We start from the raw sequence: 19,239 nt of genomic DNA, 5'->3' as shown, positions 1-19,239 counted from the left end.
AACTGCATTGCCCATCTCAAGTTCTTTCTGCTATGTTCTCTATATCATCAGATTATATTTAGCATATATATTACAAGATCGGATTCTTTATCCTCCTATTTTCTGCTCCTCTTCACTTCTTATCTCCCAAAAGCACTCTGCCACTTACCTGTCTCTTGCCTTCTCTAACTCTTGTGTATACACACATTCATACCTCTCTCTCTCTCTCTCACGCACACTTCTGGCAGAGGGGCCAAAGGACAAGATCAGTATTTGGGAAGCCAGAGCTCCAGTCTTGACTCCATCTGTCTCTCCATACAAGTCACTAATCTCAGTTTCCTCATTGGGTAACACACACCTGTTTCCTATTGTCTCGTCTCCTTCTGCAAGTATATAATTAAATGTTTATCATCAAGTATTTTTGCACTTTAATATCTATACTTCCTTAAATGAAATGGAGTATGATATTATCTGGTTACTTTGATGCCTCAATAGCACAAGCAGTTTTCAAGCCTCTCATCCTGCCCAATACAGAAGCCATTACTAGCTTCATGTGGCTATTGAGCAATTGATAGATGGCTGGTGTGACTGAGGAACTAAATTTTAATTTAGCTTAAATTAATTTTAATTTAGAAACTGAAGCTGGGTACAAAATACACAATCGTTATGATTTCACTTTAACCACTGACACTTTAGCATCTGACTTAAGATGTATAAAATACAGGCAAAAGTCTTAGTTTAAAAACAAGAATGTACAATGTCTCATTAACATTTTTTATTAATTACATTCTTTTTAAAGTTTTTTATTGTGACTACTAGAAAATTTACAATTATATCTGTGGATCGCATTATATTTCTACTGGACGGGGCTACTCTAATCCTTTCTTATTGATATGGTAGACCCAGAGGAGGGTCTAAATGTATGTGTCTTCAGGTGATCCTGAAGTCCAGCTGCTCTTGAGAACAACTGCCAAAAGTCGTAGCAAAGTCTTTTTATAGCAGCTCTTTTGTTTGTGATTCAGGTGTTTTGTTTTTTAAGATTTTTTATTTGAGAGAGAGAGAAGGAGTGAGAGAGTGCATGAGCAGGGGAGGGGCAGAGGGAGAGGGAATGAGAGAATCTCCAGCTGACTCCACCATAGGGCTCGATCTCAGGACCCTGAGATCATGACCTGAGCCAAAATCAAGAGTCGGACACTTAACTGACTGAGCCACCCAGGCACCCCCGTGGTTTAGTTTTTACTGTAATAGTATTAGTCTTTTTTTTTTTTTTTAATCATTCCTCTCCATCTTAACTGGAAAAAATCAGAAGTCTTAATTTATCACCACTTTATAAGACCCAAATATTACAGGGCGCCTGGGTGCCTCAGTTGTTAAGCGTCTGCCTTCGGCTCAGGTCATGATCCCAGGGTCCTGGGATGGAGGCCCGCATTGGGCTCCCTGCTCCGCGGGAAGCCTGCTTCTCCCTCTCCCACTCCCCCTGCTTGTGTTCCCTCTCTCGCTGTGTCTCTCTCTGTCAAATAAATAAATAAAATCTTAAAAAAAAAAAGACCCAAATATTACAGAAGAGTTGTAACTCATTTTAAATGTTAGGATAATACTGTAAGCCTGGAGTAGGGATGATGCAAATTATTTTCTACAGAGACAAAGGAGAGCCACCTTCAGAAAGCTAGCCATCCTCCTTGTCCACTGCAGAGGGGTTCCAGAGGTGAAAGGGCACTGGTTTTCTTTTTTTGTTTTGTTTTTTTGAGGATGGTAATGCTAACAATAAGTACGAAAAGTCTCAGAAGGAAGGATGGTGGACATAGTAGAATAACACTTAACATCTCCTCACCTCCCTTCTGGTGTGCCTTCATCCATCAGAGGCCAAAAGGCTAAAAACCACGTTCTACAAGTTTCCTAAAGCCTGGAGAACAGATATAATTGAAGTCTGGAAGAATATAAGCATCCATGTGACATTTGAATGGTGGGATGTGACGTGGAGGCCACCATCCAGTAGCTATGTTAAGAGATGAGTGAAATTCCATTTATCCTAATGTACCTGAAATATTCTCATTTGAACAATTAACATAAAAATTGTTAATAAGCGGTTTTATACTTTTCTCATACAAAGTCTGTAAACTATGGCATGTATTTTACCCCTCGGGCCATTCACATTTGGACCAGCCCCTTTTCAAGCACTCAATCGCCCCTTGTGTTTGTAACTGCACAGCTCTAGGGGTCAGTAAACTTTGCCTCTGAAAAGCCAGACAGAAATATACTAGGCTCTGGGGTTCAGAGGCAATTTCTACAGCACAGTCTTCTTTACTTTTGCTTTTGTTTTTAAGCAAATCTTTTAAAATGCAAAAGTGGCTCTTAGCTCATGGGCCATAAAATCCAGGCCCCCTCAGGCTGCAGTTTGCGGTCTTTCTCAGGTTCTTGAACTTCTGTGCTAAACCCTTCCTGCATGTGCAGAGGAGGAGGGTCAAGAGGAGATTGTCTTCCTGCAACACAACTCAGCTGAACCCGTACAGGGGACTGTTCTCATTCTATAGAGAAGGACACCAAGGTCTAGAGAATTTGAGCAACTTTCCCAGGTCAAATAGCCGGTAAGGATGAGAACTCTTATTTGCCCAACTCTAAAGCTCATGCTTTTCGACACTGCATCATACATACTTCATTATTTTTTTAAAAAAAAATTGTATTTAAATTAAATTAGCCAACATATAGTACATCATTAGTTTCAGATGTAGTGTTCAATAATTTATCAGTTGCCTATAACACCCAGTGCTCATCACATCATGTGCTCTCCTTAATGCCCATCACCCAGTTACCCCACCCCCCCCACCTCCCCTCCAGCAACCCTCAGTTTGTTTCCTAGAGTTAGGAGTCTCTCATGGTTTTTCTCCCACTCTGATGAATTCCCCTTCAGTTTTCCTTCCCTTCCCTTATGATCTTCTGTGCTGTTTCTTATATTCCACATATGAGAGAAGCCATATGATAACTGTCTTTCTCTGATTGACTAATTTCATTTAGCATAATCCCCTCCAGTTCCATCCATGCCAATGTAAATGGTAAGTATTCATCCTTTCTGATGGCCACGTAATATTCCATTGTATATATGAACCACATTTTTATCCATTCATCTGTTGATGGACATCTCAGCTCTTTCCACAGTTTGGCTATTGTGGACATTGCTGCTATAAATATTGGGGTACAGGTGTCCCTTCGGATCACCACATTTGTATCTTTGGAGTAAATACCCAGTAGTGTGATTGTTGGATCATAGGGTAGCTCTATTTTTAACTTCTTGAGGAACCTCCATACTGTTTTCCAGAGTGGCTGCACCAGCTTGCATTCCCACCGATGGTGTAAGAAGGTTCCCCTTTCTCTGCATCCTCGCCAACATTTGTTGTTTCCTGTCTTGTTAATTTTAGCCATTCGGACTGGTGTAAGGTGGTATCTCATTGTGGTTTTGATTTGTATTTCCCTGATGCCAAGTGATGTGGAGCATTTTTTCATGTGTCTGTTGGCCATTTGTATGTCTTCTTTGGAGAAATGTCTGTTCAATACATACTTCATTATTAAGACTTCCTTTAGCTTGATTAATGGAACTTCACTGATCCATTCATTTAGCTTACAAATATTTATTGAATGAATATTTGTGCAATATTGAAAGGACATTGCCCCTACTCCACACCCCACTTTAAAGCTCATTTTTGAAAAGGCTCAAATTGCTTACCAATTTAATTTATGGGTTACAAAATGTAAACGAAAATTGACAATTATTTGCTTACTTCAGTCAATACAGGGCAAACCAGATAATTCAGGACCGATCCAGTTAACCCCCAATTGGCAGAGGTACAATTTTTTTTTAAGATTTATTTATTTATTTATTTGACAGAGAGAGACACAGCGAGAGAGGGAACACAGCAGGGGGAGTGGGAGAGGGAGAAGCAGGCTTCCCGCGGAGCAGGGAGCCCGATGTGGGGCTCCATCCCAGGACCCTGGGATCATGATCTGAACCGAAAGCAGATGCTTAACGACTGAGCCACGCAGGCACCCCAGAGGTACAAACACTTTATGTTCTCACTCTGTTTCTAAATCAAGACACTTTATTAGCTTCAGATATAATAAAGAAGTAATAAAATAGGTAGAGAATCAAGCCATAATGGCCCTACGTTTAACTAATATAATAACAAAGTAGTCAATCCTTAGTTAGGCTAGTATATTAGCATAGTTTCTTTCAGCATATTTACTTAGTTGCACAATCATTCACTCCAAAATCTTTTTACCCATTTTTGTTGTTGTTGTTGTTAGTAGCCCTCCAAAACTCTCTGGCTTTGCTAACATACAAGTAGATCACTTATTATTGTTCTTCACAAAATTTAATAAAGTCTTGTACTTATTATTATTTTTTAAAAGATTTTATTTATTTATTTGACAGAGAGAGACACAGCGAGAGAGGGAACACAAGCAGAGGGAGTGGGAGAGGGAGAAGCAGGCTTTCCGCTGAGCAGAGAGCCCAATGTGGGGCTTGATCCCCGGACCCTTGGGATCATGACCTGAGCCGAAGGCAGACGCTTAATGACTGAGCCACCCATGCGCCCCTGAAGTCTTGTACTTTAAATTGATTCATCTCTGGACCAGCTCTCCATTACCAGCCCCTCATGGAACTGCAATTAAAATGGAAGCTGGATATTTCAGATGTTCATCATTTAAAATCCCAAAATACTGAATAGACGTTTTTCCAAAGAAGACATGCCGATGGCCAATAGACACATGAAAAGATGCTCAACATCACTCATCATCAGTGAAATTCAATCAAAACCATAAGATATCATCTCACACCAGTCAGAATGGGTGGTCTCAAAAGGACAAGAAATAACAATTGTTGGCAAGGATGTGGAGAAAAGGGATCCTTCCTGCACTGTTAGTGGGAATGTAAATTGGTATGGCCACTGTGGAAAACAGCATGTAGGTTCCCCAAAAAATTGAAAATAGAAATACCATGAGATCTAGTAATTCCCCTTCTGGGTATTTACCCAAAGAACATGAAAACACTAATTCAAAACGATACAAGCATACCTATGTTTACTGTAGCATTGTTTGTAATAGACAAGATAAGGAAATAACCTAAGTGACCATCAATAGGTAAATGGATAAAGAAGATGTGTTTTATATATATATATATATATATATATATATATACACACACACACACACAATGGAATATTACTCAGCCATAAAAAGAACAAAATCTTGCCATTTGCGAAAACAATCATACACCTAGAAGGTATTATGCTAAGTGAAATACGTCAGACAGAAAGACAAATACCATATGATTTTACTTATATGTGGAATCTAGAAAATGAAACAAACACACGAATAACAATAACAGAAAGAGAGACTCATATATATAAAGTATATATATATAACTTTATATAAATATAAAGAACAAACTAGTGGTTACCAGAGGGGAAGGGGGCAGGGGATAGACAAAATAGGTGAAGAAGATTAAGAGGTATACACTTCCAGTTATAAAATAAGTTGCAGGATTGAAAAGTAGAACATAGGGAATATAATCAATAATATTATAATAACTTTGTGTGGTGATAGATGGTTACTATACTTATCATGATGAGCATATCATAATGTAGATAATTGTCAAATCACTGTTGTGCACCTGAAACTAATAGTATATGTAAACTATACTTCAATTAATTTTTTTTTAATTTTAAAAATCCCCAAATAAACTTCTTTCCCTTTAATACCTATTCAACCCTTAAATGTGAAGTTGATCTACACTGGATAATCTCCTCTGGGAGTCTGGATTATCTTATATATAGATCTATATAACTATATGCATCTATATAACTCCACACCTTGCTTAGAACAGTGTTTTCTACATCACAAAACTCCTAATAAGTATGAATAAATAAAACATATTTAAGGGAAACCAGGAAGACTAGGATTCCTCTCTCATTTTGATTTTTCTTTTCTTTTCTTTCTTTTTTGTTTTTTAGAGAAGGAGAGAGAGTGGGGGCGAAGTAGAGGGAGAGGGAGAGAATCTTAAGCAGGCTCCATGCTGAGTGTGGAGCCTGATGAGGGGCTCGATATCACAACCCTGAGATCATAACCTGAACTGAAATCAAGAGTCGGACATTTAACTGACTGAGCCACCCAGGTACCCCGGATTTTTCTTTTCAATTCATATGACAAATGATATTATTTTTAGTATGGGCTATTAATTTCCACTGTTAACAACTAGATATGCTGTCTGATTGCTTCTAAAGAGTCTGAGTATGAGAGCACCTCTCCTTTCTGGGAAGGTTACAGATACATTTGGGTTGAGGACTGGGAGCTTGAGATATAACTCCATGAACTTTAGGGGTGTTTTTATAATATTTCTAGAACATGAATCCAAAAAAATACTTTTTTCTGATATTGTCAAGACTAGTCCAAAACTTTTTTTTCCCTTGATTTAGGGGGAAAAAAAGGAAGTGAGAATACTAGAAGGAAAAAATGATCCATTCTTCAGAGGCTCAGAGAGAAAGTTCTAAATCACTAAATGTCATTTTTTCAAAAGACTGATTTCATTTTATCCAAGCTATGGAATCATTTTTATTAGGAATAAAATTTCAGTGGTAATTTGAAAGGACTGGTACAATTTAACAATTAATAGTAGGATCAGGGGCGCCTAGGTGGCTCAGTCATTAAGCGTCTGCCTTCAGCTCAGGTCATGATCCCAGGGTCTTGGGATCAAGCCCCGCATCAGGCTCCCTGCTCCGCGGGAGGCCTGCTTCTCCCTCTCCTGCTCTCCCTGCTTGTGTTCTCTCTCTGGCTGTCTCTCTCTCTGTCAAATAAATAAAATCTTAAAAAAAAAATAGTAGAATCAATGGTTGAACTGATTGCCTTTCAAAAGTGTATACACACATGCACATACACATTTATGTTTGTATGTATGTATGCATAAATTTTAAAATTAAATGTGGAGATATATATCTATATACATGATATGCGTGTATATATACGTGTGTGTGTTGTATATATACATGGAAAAGAGAGTTGTAGCAATTTAAATCATGTTTTCATTATTCTCATCTACTTTGCAATGTAAGGAAGTTTGATAAAAATTCTAGTAGACTGCTTGGCCATGAGCTTGTTTATTTTTTGTGCATATTTATTAAACTAACACATTTAAGGAAATATCTTCAGGCTCTTTAGCCTATTCAATTTTTCTTTTTAATTATAGAGTAAAAATGCTTACAAACATTTTGCAATGTCATTTGAGAGTCTCCATGTAAGTCTTACTCTCTCACATTAATATGTAAAATGTATCGCTGCTTCCTCTTCTGCATATCTGTCAACATCAACACCTTCATGGATATTGAAAAGGGTATGATTGAGGGAAGAGTTTCCACTACACTAAATTTTTTTGGATTATTTTTACTGACTGAGACTTATTATTGAACTTGGCTGCTAACTAATGTGACATTGCTTACATCTGTAAGCTCTACAAAAAAGGTTTTCAAAGAATGTGCCCAAGGAATAAAATGAGTAGGTGTGAAGGTAGGTATAGAACTTGAAGGTACTTCTCTGGATTTGAATCCTGGGTCATCCTTTTTTTAATTGGGAAAGTTATGTAACCTTTCTCCACATTTCTTTTTTTTTTTTTTTAAAGATTTTATTTATTTATTTGAGAGAGAGAGAGCACGAGAGGGAAGAGGGTCAGAGGGAGAAGCAGACTCCCCGCCGAGTAGGGAGCCCGACGCGGGACTTGATCCCGGGACTCCAGGATCGTGACCCAAGCCGAAGGCAGTTGCTCAACCGACTGAGCCACCCAGGCGCCCCCACATTTCTTTTTTTTAAGATTTTATTTATTTGAGAGAGAGAGGACACAAAGGGAGAGGGAGAGGGAGAAGCAGGCTCCCCACCGAGCAGGGAGTCCGATGAGGAGCTCAATCTCAGGACTCTGGGATCATGACCTGAGCTGAAGGCAGATGCTTAACAACTGAGCCACCCAGGCGCCCCCTTTCTCAACATTTCTGAACCTCTCTAAAATTATTGTGAGGATCAACACAAATAATGTCATATATAACATCACCTACTTATAAAAAAGGAATCGGATATTAATCTTTGTGTTGTTATTGGGGAAAAGTATGATCATTCCCTATAAGTATAGGAAAGTTCTTTATTTGTAGCAGACATGTGATGTTTTGTATTGTACTAAGCCACAAGAGAAGCAAAATAAGTTCGCTAGTATGGGATTAATTTAAATACAGGACAATCAACTATGAGAACAGCCAGCACTGTTAAACAAAGACAGGGCCAATTTTGCAGAGCACAGAGAACTCTCTGCCTCTAGTAATTATAAACATAATTCAAAAAAACTATCTGCATTTGCATTCTAGTAATACTCATGCTTTGTAAGTTCACAGTGTGTGTCCATAAATATAAAGAACAGCTTAGTAAAGTGGTTAGCACAGATTTTAAAGCCACCACTGGTGTGCTGTAGTTGGCACTGGAGATAGTGAACAAATAAATATTCAGGTATTGTAAGCCTATTATTACACCACTGGTAGCTCGAAAATGACCATGGTAGAAGCATTTACACCAAGGCAATCGGCAAATGCTACAAATCTGGGGTTCCCTCCATCCATCCCAAAGACCTGATTACCAGTACCCTAGTGATGAACTACTGAGGCAGACCCATATATCTTTAATTGCCAGCTTTACCACTTCACGGTTTATAGCCTTTAGCAAGTTATTTTGCTTTCTCTCCTGCGGTTTCCTAATCTCTAAAAAGATATAGTTATTTCTTTGTCCTAAGGTTGCTTTGAGGATTAACTGAGTTAACCTATGTAATACATACTCTATAAATGGCAGTTTATATTAATAAGCTAAAATCATGAAAGAGACAACAACGAAGAGAAACTCAGAAACCAAAAGTAAACGAAGAACTTTCTGAGAACAGTGGTTTTTGCTGTGTTAACCGGTATCATGAAGCAAGTGATCCTAAATATATAACAGAGAAGCAATCCACAAAACTCGAGGCTTCACTCACCATAAAGAGATTGTCGTGTGCTTTTCCACTCTCCCCAGAAGGTGAGATAAGAGAACCAGTCCTGACAGAGGTGCTTTCTTGGTTAGTTTGTTGCTCTGGGACTGGCTCATATAAGCTGTCCATGGAGCCTTCCTGCAATAAAAGAGATTTATGAGGTAAAAAATAAAATGATATTTCCTTAAAAAGTCTTCCTTTTTAAGATTTATTTATTTATTTTAGAGAGAGAGAGCACACAAGCAGAGGGAGGGGCAGAAAGTGAGAGAGGGAGAGAACCTCAAGCAGACTCCCCGCTGAGTGTGAAGCCAGACGCCCGGCTCCATTTCACGACCCCGAGATCACGAGCATATAAGGATAATGAGAAAATACACAGAACATTCAGGTAGAAGTGTGGAAGGTATATTAAGATGTTACAACATAAGATTAATAGGAATTCTAGAAAAATAAAATGACAGAATTTCCTTGTCAATTCAAGAAAAACTACAGACCAATTTTACTTATAGTTTTAAGAAATTCTAAATGAGATGTACACATTTAAATTTAATTAAATTTAGTAGTCTGCATAAAAATACACCATGGTCTGGGGTGCCTGGGTGGCTCAGTCGTTAAGCGTCTGCCTTCGGCTCAGGTCATGATCCCAGAGTCCTGGGATTGAGCCCCACATCGGGCTCCCTGCTCCGCGGGAAGCCTGCTTCTCCCTCTCCCACTCCCCCTGCTTGTGTTCCCTCTCTTGCTGTGTCTCTCGCTGTCAAATAAATAAATAAAATCTTTAAAAAAAAATACACCATGGTCAATCAGTATTTAATATGGGAATATAAGGATGTTTCAACATTTAGATGTCTTTTTAAAAATATTAAACAGAAAATTTATTGAAATTTATTGAAATAATAAAGGTATTTGAAAAATTTATTATTCACCTGTGATAAAATCTTAGCGAGTCGGGAAAAGACAGGACTTCCTTAACCTCAGTAGGATTATTTATCAAAAGCCTCGGGAAGACTCAATTAGGAGTAACTACCTGAATGTGAGAAACAGGTTTAGGGTGCCTGCTGTTATGGCACTCTTCCTTGTCAATGTGACAAGAAGATAGAGAAAAGCTGAGAATGATATAATTAACAAAGAAGAGGAAAACTTACAGATTATCTGTATGGGAAATCTAAGAAAAAAACATAGACTACCAGAATTTTTTTAATTCAGCAAAATTATTTAGTTGCAATATCAATATCAGGAAGTCAATAATACATCTATAAATCAGCAGAAACAAATTAGGAACAAATAATCACAACAGCAACCAAAATTCTTAGATCCCTAGCAATAAATTTAGTAAAAGATGTGCATGAATTTTATAGCGCAAATTATACAATATCTTAAGAGTCCATAAAAGAAAACTTGAATAAGTGAAAAGCTACACATGTTTGTGGATGGGAGGACTCAACTCCATAATTAAGTCAATTTCCCCTAAAGATGATGTGAGATCAAGTCCATTTTAACCAAAATCCCATCAAAGATTTTCATATTATTTGAAATTTACCTAGAAGCACAAAGACTTAAGAAGTCCAAATTTTGAAGAAGGACAAGGAGAGGGTATTCTGTTGAATAAGATGTCTCCCTTAGCATTAGAATTACCCTAATAAAAGAACAGGTATAAGGAAAGGGGTAAAGGTAAACCAAAGGGATAGAATATAGTCCAAATAAAATAGAGGCAGCATTATTACAAATCACTGAAGAAATGGTGCAGAGATAATTGATTTGTAACTTTACTGGGTTACAATCATGTTAAACTCAGTAATTATATGATGAGCTCAATAAGAAAATCATCCTAATGAGCAAGTCTTCTAAAAGCCTTATCACAGTGTTAAAACTGTAAGAAAAATTCTGGAGTCAGAGTGGCATACATAAAAGGATATCCCTGCTTCCCTTTTGAAAGACAGACCCCATTTCAAGTTTATAGATCCAAAATAACAGCAATCACCTTTAATGGATTATTTATAGGATCTTTGGTTCAGAATGGGTAGTTCATTAAATTTGCTTTATTATTTCTCTTAAAAACCCCATTTACTAAAAGATTTACAATTTCCCCCTCCACTTAAATAAGAGAATGCTTAACTCTTTCTCTGGCTTTCTTTAGTGGTAATCTTTACTTGATGCTTAATATTTAAAACCACCTCCTTCCTACAGAATTAAAGATCAATATAGAAATATACAACCTCTACTTTTTAATTCTGAAATCATTCTTTCCACTAAATCAGTGATTTTTATTCTCTTTATTTTAAATGCCTGTCCCATATGTTCACATTCCTACAGGCACAGACAAAATATGTTTTGAATTATACACAAATTCCTGGCGAAAGCTGTAGCCACACCCCTTTGTCACAGCTCATAACAGCACAGTAGGGTGTCACAACACCCTGGTTGAGAGCCCAAACGCTAAACAATTTTATTTATTTACCCCACAGGAAGAAATAAAAAGCACCTAAAATAATTTTGATTTTTTTTTCCAAGTACCTTGTGGACATTTTATTATGAGAGCAATTAACTTTGACAAACTTTGGAATGCTTGAACAAAATATTTCAGTGTTCATGATGGTTCCGTCTCATCAAACATGTTTCCGAACAAGAAAATGTTTAAGGACAACTTTAAAACACGGAAAAGAGTTGCAGTCAGACTGAGGCCATGAGGCATGGTGTTGAAGCAATCTTTTTGGAGTACATGCTCCTTTCCCTCTATTGCAGAGAAAGACAGTGATGCTCATTAGATGGTTAGATGTCTTCAATAGCAGGATTACAAACGCATGCCACACTATGCTGAGCCATGCTATGTTACATTAACATTAGCATACTGATTATAGAGCCATTCCGAGTGATTTCGGAATGCAGTCCTCTCTGCTGCTACACTGCCTATTTCCATGGAAAGTATATTCACATAAATCACATATAGCTCTTTTAGATTGGCTAGAAAAGAATGCACAATACCACTTAAATCACCTGAAATGGGATTTCTCTAGTCAGATTTATCTGGCACAAAGCAAAGTTGAGCACCGGCAATTATTTTGTAAATTGGGACTATATAGGCAATCAGAACTCGATGATTCAGCCTGCCACAACTCACAATTGCATTTTATTTTTCAAGATACTCCAAGATTAAATCCCTTATCTTGGCTTAAAATGCCTCCTGTTTAGGTATTACAACCTATGTCAGCACCATCTCTAGCACTTACGTTAATCTTATTTGCAATTTGGAAAGAAAACAAACATCAAAGTAAACCATTTTATTTCCACAAATGACACGGATCTCCCATCCACATCTTGAAACACCAATGAATAGGCATAATGTACTGCTGTAAACACAGATAGAAATTAATAAAATTATTTTTGAAATTCATTTTTAGCATTGGCAGATGGTCACAACTGCAGGTTAGAGTTATAAAGTATTTCCAGATCTATGACTACCTGCTAACTTTCACTGATCCACTTCAGGCTAAACTAAAAAAAAAAAAAAAAAAAAGTAATAATGTAAAAAAGAATTTGAGAAGTGCTTATACTCTTGAATGATAACATCTGCAGGTCCGGAATAATCTATTGTACCTCGCATTTACAGTGCTGTGTAACTCAGAAGGCTGCCTCCATGGTAGTTTAACAAAGCCAACATTAAACAGAATTCATTACTTAAACAATAAAGAAAAAATTTTGATCCCAGGATGTCTCAGAGCAAGGCAAGTAACCTAAGTGCAGCATATTTTGCAAAAATTTTTCTCATATTTATAATAAATAAAATATTCCTCAAAAATACCATTTACATTTCTTAGAAATTCAGCATCAAAAAAAATTCAGCATCAAAATGTTAAATAACTACTAATTATTTTAGATAAATGTATATATATATGTGTATATATATATATACATATATATATATAGTTAAATTACTTGCCTCTGAATGAGTTGGCTTAAGTGCTTTAATAAAAACATCCTTTTCTTCTTTCTGATGTGGATTTTTTTTATGACACCCTAAATGTGTTAATTAATCACCACATAGGAAGTTTAGGGTATCCCTAACTCCATTCCTTTTAATTGATACAATAAAATAAAAATGTGGATATCGATGATGCATGTAAAGAAACTCACCAGTGAAAAGCAGAAAAGATTCATTTTGGTAGGCTTCGGTCCCTTGTTGCTGTGCCTGAGAGAATGTGATCACCCCTTGTAGCTCTGTCTTGGCTTCACAGCTGTTTGGGCAGTTCTCATGGGAGATTATTACAGAGTAAAATCCCTGCCATAATCCACGGGATTCAGAGACCAGGATCAAATAAGATAGGTCTTTATTGAACAAAAAATTTTCTAAACTAATGAGGAAGCCTGACTAATAAAATGAGAGAAGGAGACGTGCCATGTTCTGTGTAAACAGATTGCCAAGGTGGCAATAATATTACTAAAATCTGAAGGAAAACTGCAGTGAAAACAATCATAGACCTAGCTAACTAAATTGAAAAGATGAAGCAAACCTTGAACAAAAAGACCATCCTTCAATATAAAAGTAGCACCTTCCCTTCAAAGGTGGTAGGTCAAGGCTGTGTCCCATGTGTGCCTCTCTATCTCCATCACTCTATTACCTTCCATTAATTAAAAAAAAAAGTTGGATCTTTTCTATGACAAGATACTGAAATAAGTACTTTTTATGGTGGTAAAATAGACATAACAAAATTTACCATTGTCACCATTTAAAAATGCACAGTTTTGTGGCATTAAGTACACTCACATTGTCATTGACCATCACCACCATCCATCTCCAGAAAATCTTTCGTTTTGGGAAAAGTGAAACTCTGAACATTTAAACACTAACTCCCCATTCCTCCCTCCTCACCAGCCCCTGGCATCCACCATTCTACTTTCTGTCTCTATGAATTCCTCTCTTCCACTAGGTACCTCATATAAGTAAAATCATACAATATTTGTCCTTTGGTGACTGGCTTATTTCTCTCAGCATGATGTCTTTGAGGCTCATCCATGTTGTAGTATATGTCAGAATTTCCTTCTTTTTTAAGACTTTTAAAATTCATTGCACGTATATACCACAGTTTGCTTATCCGTTCATCTGTTGATGGACACTTGGGTTGCTTCTACCTTTTGACTTTTGTAAATAATGCTGCGATAAACAAGGCTGTACAAATTTCCAGTGTCTCTGCTTTCAATTCTTTTGCGTCCATATCCAGAGATGGAATTGCTGGAAAGTTCAATTTTCATCTTGCAAATATGCTTCTTCTTCAGCTGATCCTGGACTTTTTTTTCCTTTAAATAACATTTATTTCTAATACCCTCAGAAAAGGCATCTACAGTTGTCCCTTATTCTTTAATTAGGAAAGCCTGGAGAATTACATTGGCACCTTCTGCTTTTAAGAGTGTTGTGAGTTAGGAATGCTTTCGATTCCAAGTAACAGATTACATATCTGAGGATGCTTCCTTAAGAAGAGTTACTCTTCTCATATAAGGATTGGTCTGTGCATTGACAACAGCTGGTATTGATGCAAAGGGTCAGTGAGGTCAGTCATGGTAACTTTCTACGGTTCCCCCGCCTTCCCTTCATGTTCTGAGGATGGATGCAGAACCTCAGTGCATGAAGTCTTCACACAGTTGCTTTCAAATGAAAAAAGTACATCATCGGCACCATTGTAAAGTGGTCTTCCATGTTTGGCTGCCTTCTATTATTCCTCCCAATAGCCACCATAGTACCCCTGTACGTTTCTCCATTTCTGCATTCTTTCCCAAGTTAGTACTTTGGGGGAGTATTATTTACAGTGTATCCTGAGAAGATGTGATATTAAAATTTAATCAAAATCGAAACCAGATGAGACTAGAACTTTGAGTCTCTTTTAGGAACTATAATATTATTTCAAGACTGAATATTTTAAAAAATTGATGATGAGCTTTTCATACATACTCAAAAGTAGAGTTCACTAATCCCTTCATATTCCCATCAACTATATTCAAAAATTATCAAGATATTACAACAGTTGCTAAATATATCCCATTTTATCCTTATCATTTTTCCTTCCTGCGCAAGTATTTGAAACCCCAGACATCATGTCATTTCACTCCTACATGCTTCACTTTGTATCTCTAAAATTTTTTTGACATTTTCTTAGATAATCAGAGTGCCATTGCTACACTTTAAAATTATTCCTTGATAACTTCAAGTACCTCCCCATGTAATTCCCCCCCACAGAGAGATGGAGTCTATTTCTCCAATTCCTTCAACGTGGGCTGAAGCTGTGACTACACTGATAAATGGAATATGGAAGAGATATCACTGTGCTAGATCTAAGCTTAGCTTTTAGGAGGACTGCCAGCTTCCATTTCCTCCTTCTTGGACCCCAGCTGTCCTATTGTGAGGAAGCCCAAGCAGCACATGAAGAGACCTCCATGAAGGAACATAAAGGGTTCTAGCAACAGCTCCCACTGCTCTGCAAGTTGATGACCAGCACCAAGGTGCTAGCCCTGTGGGTGAGGCCATCCTGGAACAAAGTCCTCAAGTCCCAGATGAGTCACCCTAGTTATGGCAATGGGGCAGAGAGGCATCCCCAAAAGACCTGACCTGACTGCAAAATTGTGAGAAAATAAATTGTTTTAAGCCACTAAGTGGTCTGCTATGTGCCAAGATAGCCAAAGCATTTTCCATAATTAAATCCCCCAATAATCTTAAGAAAAAAAAAAAGGATCTTTGCTTTCATTTGCTCCATTTGAATCAAGATCCAAATAAAAAAGGACCACATGTCACTTTCGGGTATCATGTCTCTTAAGTCTCTTTAGTCTAGAACTTCTCTTTCTCTTCCTTTCTTTCTCTCTTTCTCTCTTCCTTGCCACTAACTTGTTACCATCAGCAGAATCTAAAGATAATACTGTAGTATCTAACTTTTTAAATCTTTGTAAAAATTTGTCTCTCTATACTTTTCTTCAACTTGAATATTTCCTGATTCATATGCCTGGTAGAAGCAAGAAAAATAATAAAATATCCTAAGATTCTTTTTGCAAAAGGTCTCTAAGGAATTGTACCAGGACACCCACTCCCCAAAAGCCATCACCAATTCAAAGAGGAGATTAGGTTCTGGTAGGCACAGCGAATGCCCCTATTTCCTCCTCCCCTCTCCTTCTCTTCTCATATACTGAAAATTAACTATCTTTTATCTATCTCTTCTGCAGGCAGAATTTCTGTATGTTATAGAGATGACAATTACTTTTCATTCCAACAGGTATTTATCAAGATAGTGTGCAAAGAGCATAAGCTTTGGAGCCAGACAGATCTGCATTTGAATTCAGTAACTTACTATGAAATCTCTGACAAGTCACCTAACTTCTCTGAATGCCAATTTCCACTTCTATAAAAAAGTGATAATAGAATCTGTCCTAAAGTCTTCTTATATGAGTTGATACACATGTATATAAAGTGAATTCCAGGAAGAATTCAGGAAACTGTTATGAATTAGTTTGGTTGCGCCTTCCAATAAAAGTGCTTACCAAGAGCAGCCACTAAATTTTACTGTCTCACTCCAAAAGAAGGAAGGAAGTGTGTCGTGGCCCACGTGCATCAGAGCAAAAGCCACAAGATTTGGATTCTGCACCTAGGCTTAGAACTAAGGAAGCCTCTAACAAAGCCTTCAAAACTCAAAGGGCTTTCAATTCTTCATCTACAAAAGAAAAGAGATAGAATGCGTTTTTCTAAACATTTTTCACATAACAGCACACACACAAAAGCAAATGGAAGTTTCTTCAAGGCTCCACCAGTCACTTCAAATTCCAAGGAGATGACATCTCAACACATCCACAGCCGTTCCTGGCATCTCAGCATGTCACCACACGCCAGCTGGGAAGCTCTGGATCTGGAGAATTCTAAAGTCTCTCTAGCTCATGATACTCATGATAGCTATTTCAGAACAGGGAAAATGGTTAAATTAGAGTGGGGGAGGAGAGGAAAAATCCTTCAGGCTGGAGAGGTAAATCTAATATTTATATTCAAGTCTTGTGGACTACTACATGAAATTATCCTACAGACAATTCTGAGACCCTACCATATCTCCAGGGGGCACTGCCTTAAATGAAATTGAAATAATTATAAATCATACAGTCCTTTCATTGCAAAGAAGTGTCTTAGCTTAATAAATAATCATTTATTATCTCATCTATTTCTGAAATTTCATAAACAAAGCACAAACATAAAGTAACACATTTTGAAGAGGCATAATTAGAATAGTGGAACATGCAAATACCTACAATTTTGAAGTGATTCATAGAAATTATCTATTTATCTATCATATCTATTAGCTAGTCAACGGAGATAACACTGTTTCCCCATTTTTAAGCATCCAGTATCAATGAAAGAAAGGGGGGGAGAGAGTGAGAGAGGGAGAGAGAGAGAAGAGGAGAGCGAGAACTCTAACAGTATGTACATTTTTGTTATAGACAATAAGTATCTTGCTTTTTCAGGGACTGATTTTCAAGGAAAGCTGGGGAAAGCCATGTTTATTAGATAAAGGTTTACAGAAGTGTGTTGATTTTGCAATGCTGAGACTTCAACCTTTATTTTGTAGCGGTTTTTAATATTTCTTGCAATCAAAGTAGAATTGGACAAGGAACAAGCTTTTAGGAAGTTCAAAAGATTTGTTTTAGAAAGGAGTGATTTGCAGACATGGTGGAGAGGAGAAACATTTAATAAAGGGTATTCCAGCGGAGGAAGAGTGCATACATGATATATCTGTGCCTCAATTTCATCCGTAAAGCATATGGCCTAGAGTTGGATAATCTTAAGATTCTTCATCTTTTTTTCAAATTTCCGTAGAAACTGCAATGAATGAAAGATGACTTTAAAACTGTAAGCAACCTGGAATACATTAGAGTTTAAAAATATCAGACAAGGGCGCCTGGGTGGCTCAGTCGTTAAGCGTCTGTCTTCGGCTCAGGTCATGATCCCAGGGTCCTGGGATCAAGCCCCGCATCGGGCTCTCTGCTCAGCGGAAAGCCTGCTTCTCCCTCTCCCACTCCCCTGCTTGTGTTCCCTCTCTCGCTTTCTATCTCTCTGTCAAGTAAATAAATAAAATCTTTTAAAAAAAATCAGACAAAAGTAAACTAAATGAAAAAAATGTATTCAATTTAAAGAATGATCTATGACTACAAATAAAGTCAGTTTTTTAAATTAGTAGTTTTTAAAGTTTTAATTTAATAGAAAAGATACAGATAGGTAAAAGCAAATACAACTATTATCTTCTGCCCAACAGATTTCAAGAGAAGCCCTGATCACTAGCCTCAGAGAGCACAGTATATTAGCTACCTGGTACTGATGACTCTGGAAGACTGCATTTGTCCAACCCAAATTGAAATACTTTTCCTTTATAAATAGGATGACACGAGGAAGTGCACGTGGCTGTTTAATGTAATATCTCTTTGCTTTAGGCAAAGTACAAATTCAGGATCAAGAAAAGTATATGCCATGAGAGGGCCATCAGTGTCGGCTTGCTGAACTTCTCATTTTGTTTATGTAGCCTTTATGTATCGTTATTGAGAACAATCTGACTGTATCTGCCTTTATGCCAATACGTTGTTTGATAATGCTAAAACAGCCAAGATTTTCATAGAATTGGCCAAACCAAAATACTGATATGCCTCCAGGCCACCACACAGGCCCTAGAGGGTCTATTGATTCTGGACCTGTCTCCTCTGGCTATGAACAGTGTCAGTCTGCCATAAAAATATCAGCATTATCCATGTGTGCCATGATGAGACAAGGATGGGGAGGTATGGTGGTGGGATGACAACAGCAAATATTTGAAGCATTTATTAGCCCAAAAGAAGTAAGGCAAAATGTTCTCCAAGATTTTCTACTGGTGAATTATTTGGTTCAGGGAATAACATCATTGCCACTTTTGAAAAATTGAGATATAGCATTCATATGGTAAGCCATAAGTATATAATACAGCTCAATAAATGTTTACATATATGTATACTCATGCAACAGCTGCCCAGATCAGATCAAGCCTCCAGTGTTCAGAAGGCTACTCATATCCACCCCTGCCAAGCGAGTACCCTCTTCACCCCCCTCCCAAGGTAACTACTATTCTAACTTCTATCACCATATATTAGTTCCACTTTTTAAAAATTTTAATGTAGAGCTGAATTTTTATTCAACATTATGTCTGGGACAATCATCCGTGCTGTAATGTGTTCTTCATTACAGTGTG

At 37.4% G+C, this 19,239-nt stretch overlaps 2 protein-coding genes across 2 annotated transcripts in view; both read right to left on the bottom strand.

Moving 5' to 3' along the window:
• SAMSN1 (SAM domain, SH3 domain and nuclear localization signals 1) overlaps positions 1-9,154 on the bottom strand; it is a 133,762-nt gene extending 124,608 nt beyond the window's left edge. Inside the window, exon 1 of the mRNA XM_025872783.2 lies at positions 9,023-9,154. Within this exon, the coding sequence (XP_025728568.2) occupies positions 9,023-9,145 (123 nt within the window). The 5' untranslated portion in view covers positions 9,146-9,154. The remainder of the gene's footprint in view (positions 1-9,022) is intronic.
• The window catches only part of LOC112834046 (uncharacterized), a 342,252-nt gene continuing 332,086 nt past the window's right edge, over positions 9,074-19,239 (bottom strand). The window contains exon 5 of the mRNA XM_073891876.1: positions 9,074-9,154. The gene's annotated coding sequence lies outside the window, so the exon portion shown is untranslated. The remainder of the gene's footprint in view (positions 9,155-19,239) is intronic.

This window comes from Callorhinus ursinus, unplaced genomic scaffold (assembly GCF_003265705.2).
Source record: "Callorhinus ursinus isolate GAN/ISIS: 27379988/994484 unplaced genomic scaffold, GSC_fseal_2.0 scaffold1, whole genome shotgun sequence".
NCBI classification, from domain to species: domain Eukaryota; kingdom Metazoa; phylum Chordata; class Mammalia; order Carnivora; family Otariidae; genus Callorhinus; species Callorhinus ursinus.
The sequence above is the reverse complement of the archived record's forward strand: the minus strand, read 5'-3'. Positions and strand labels throughout refer to the sequence as shown.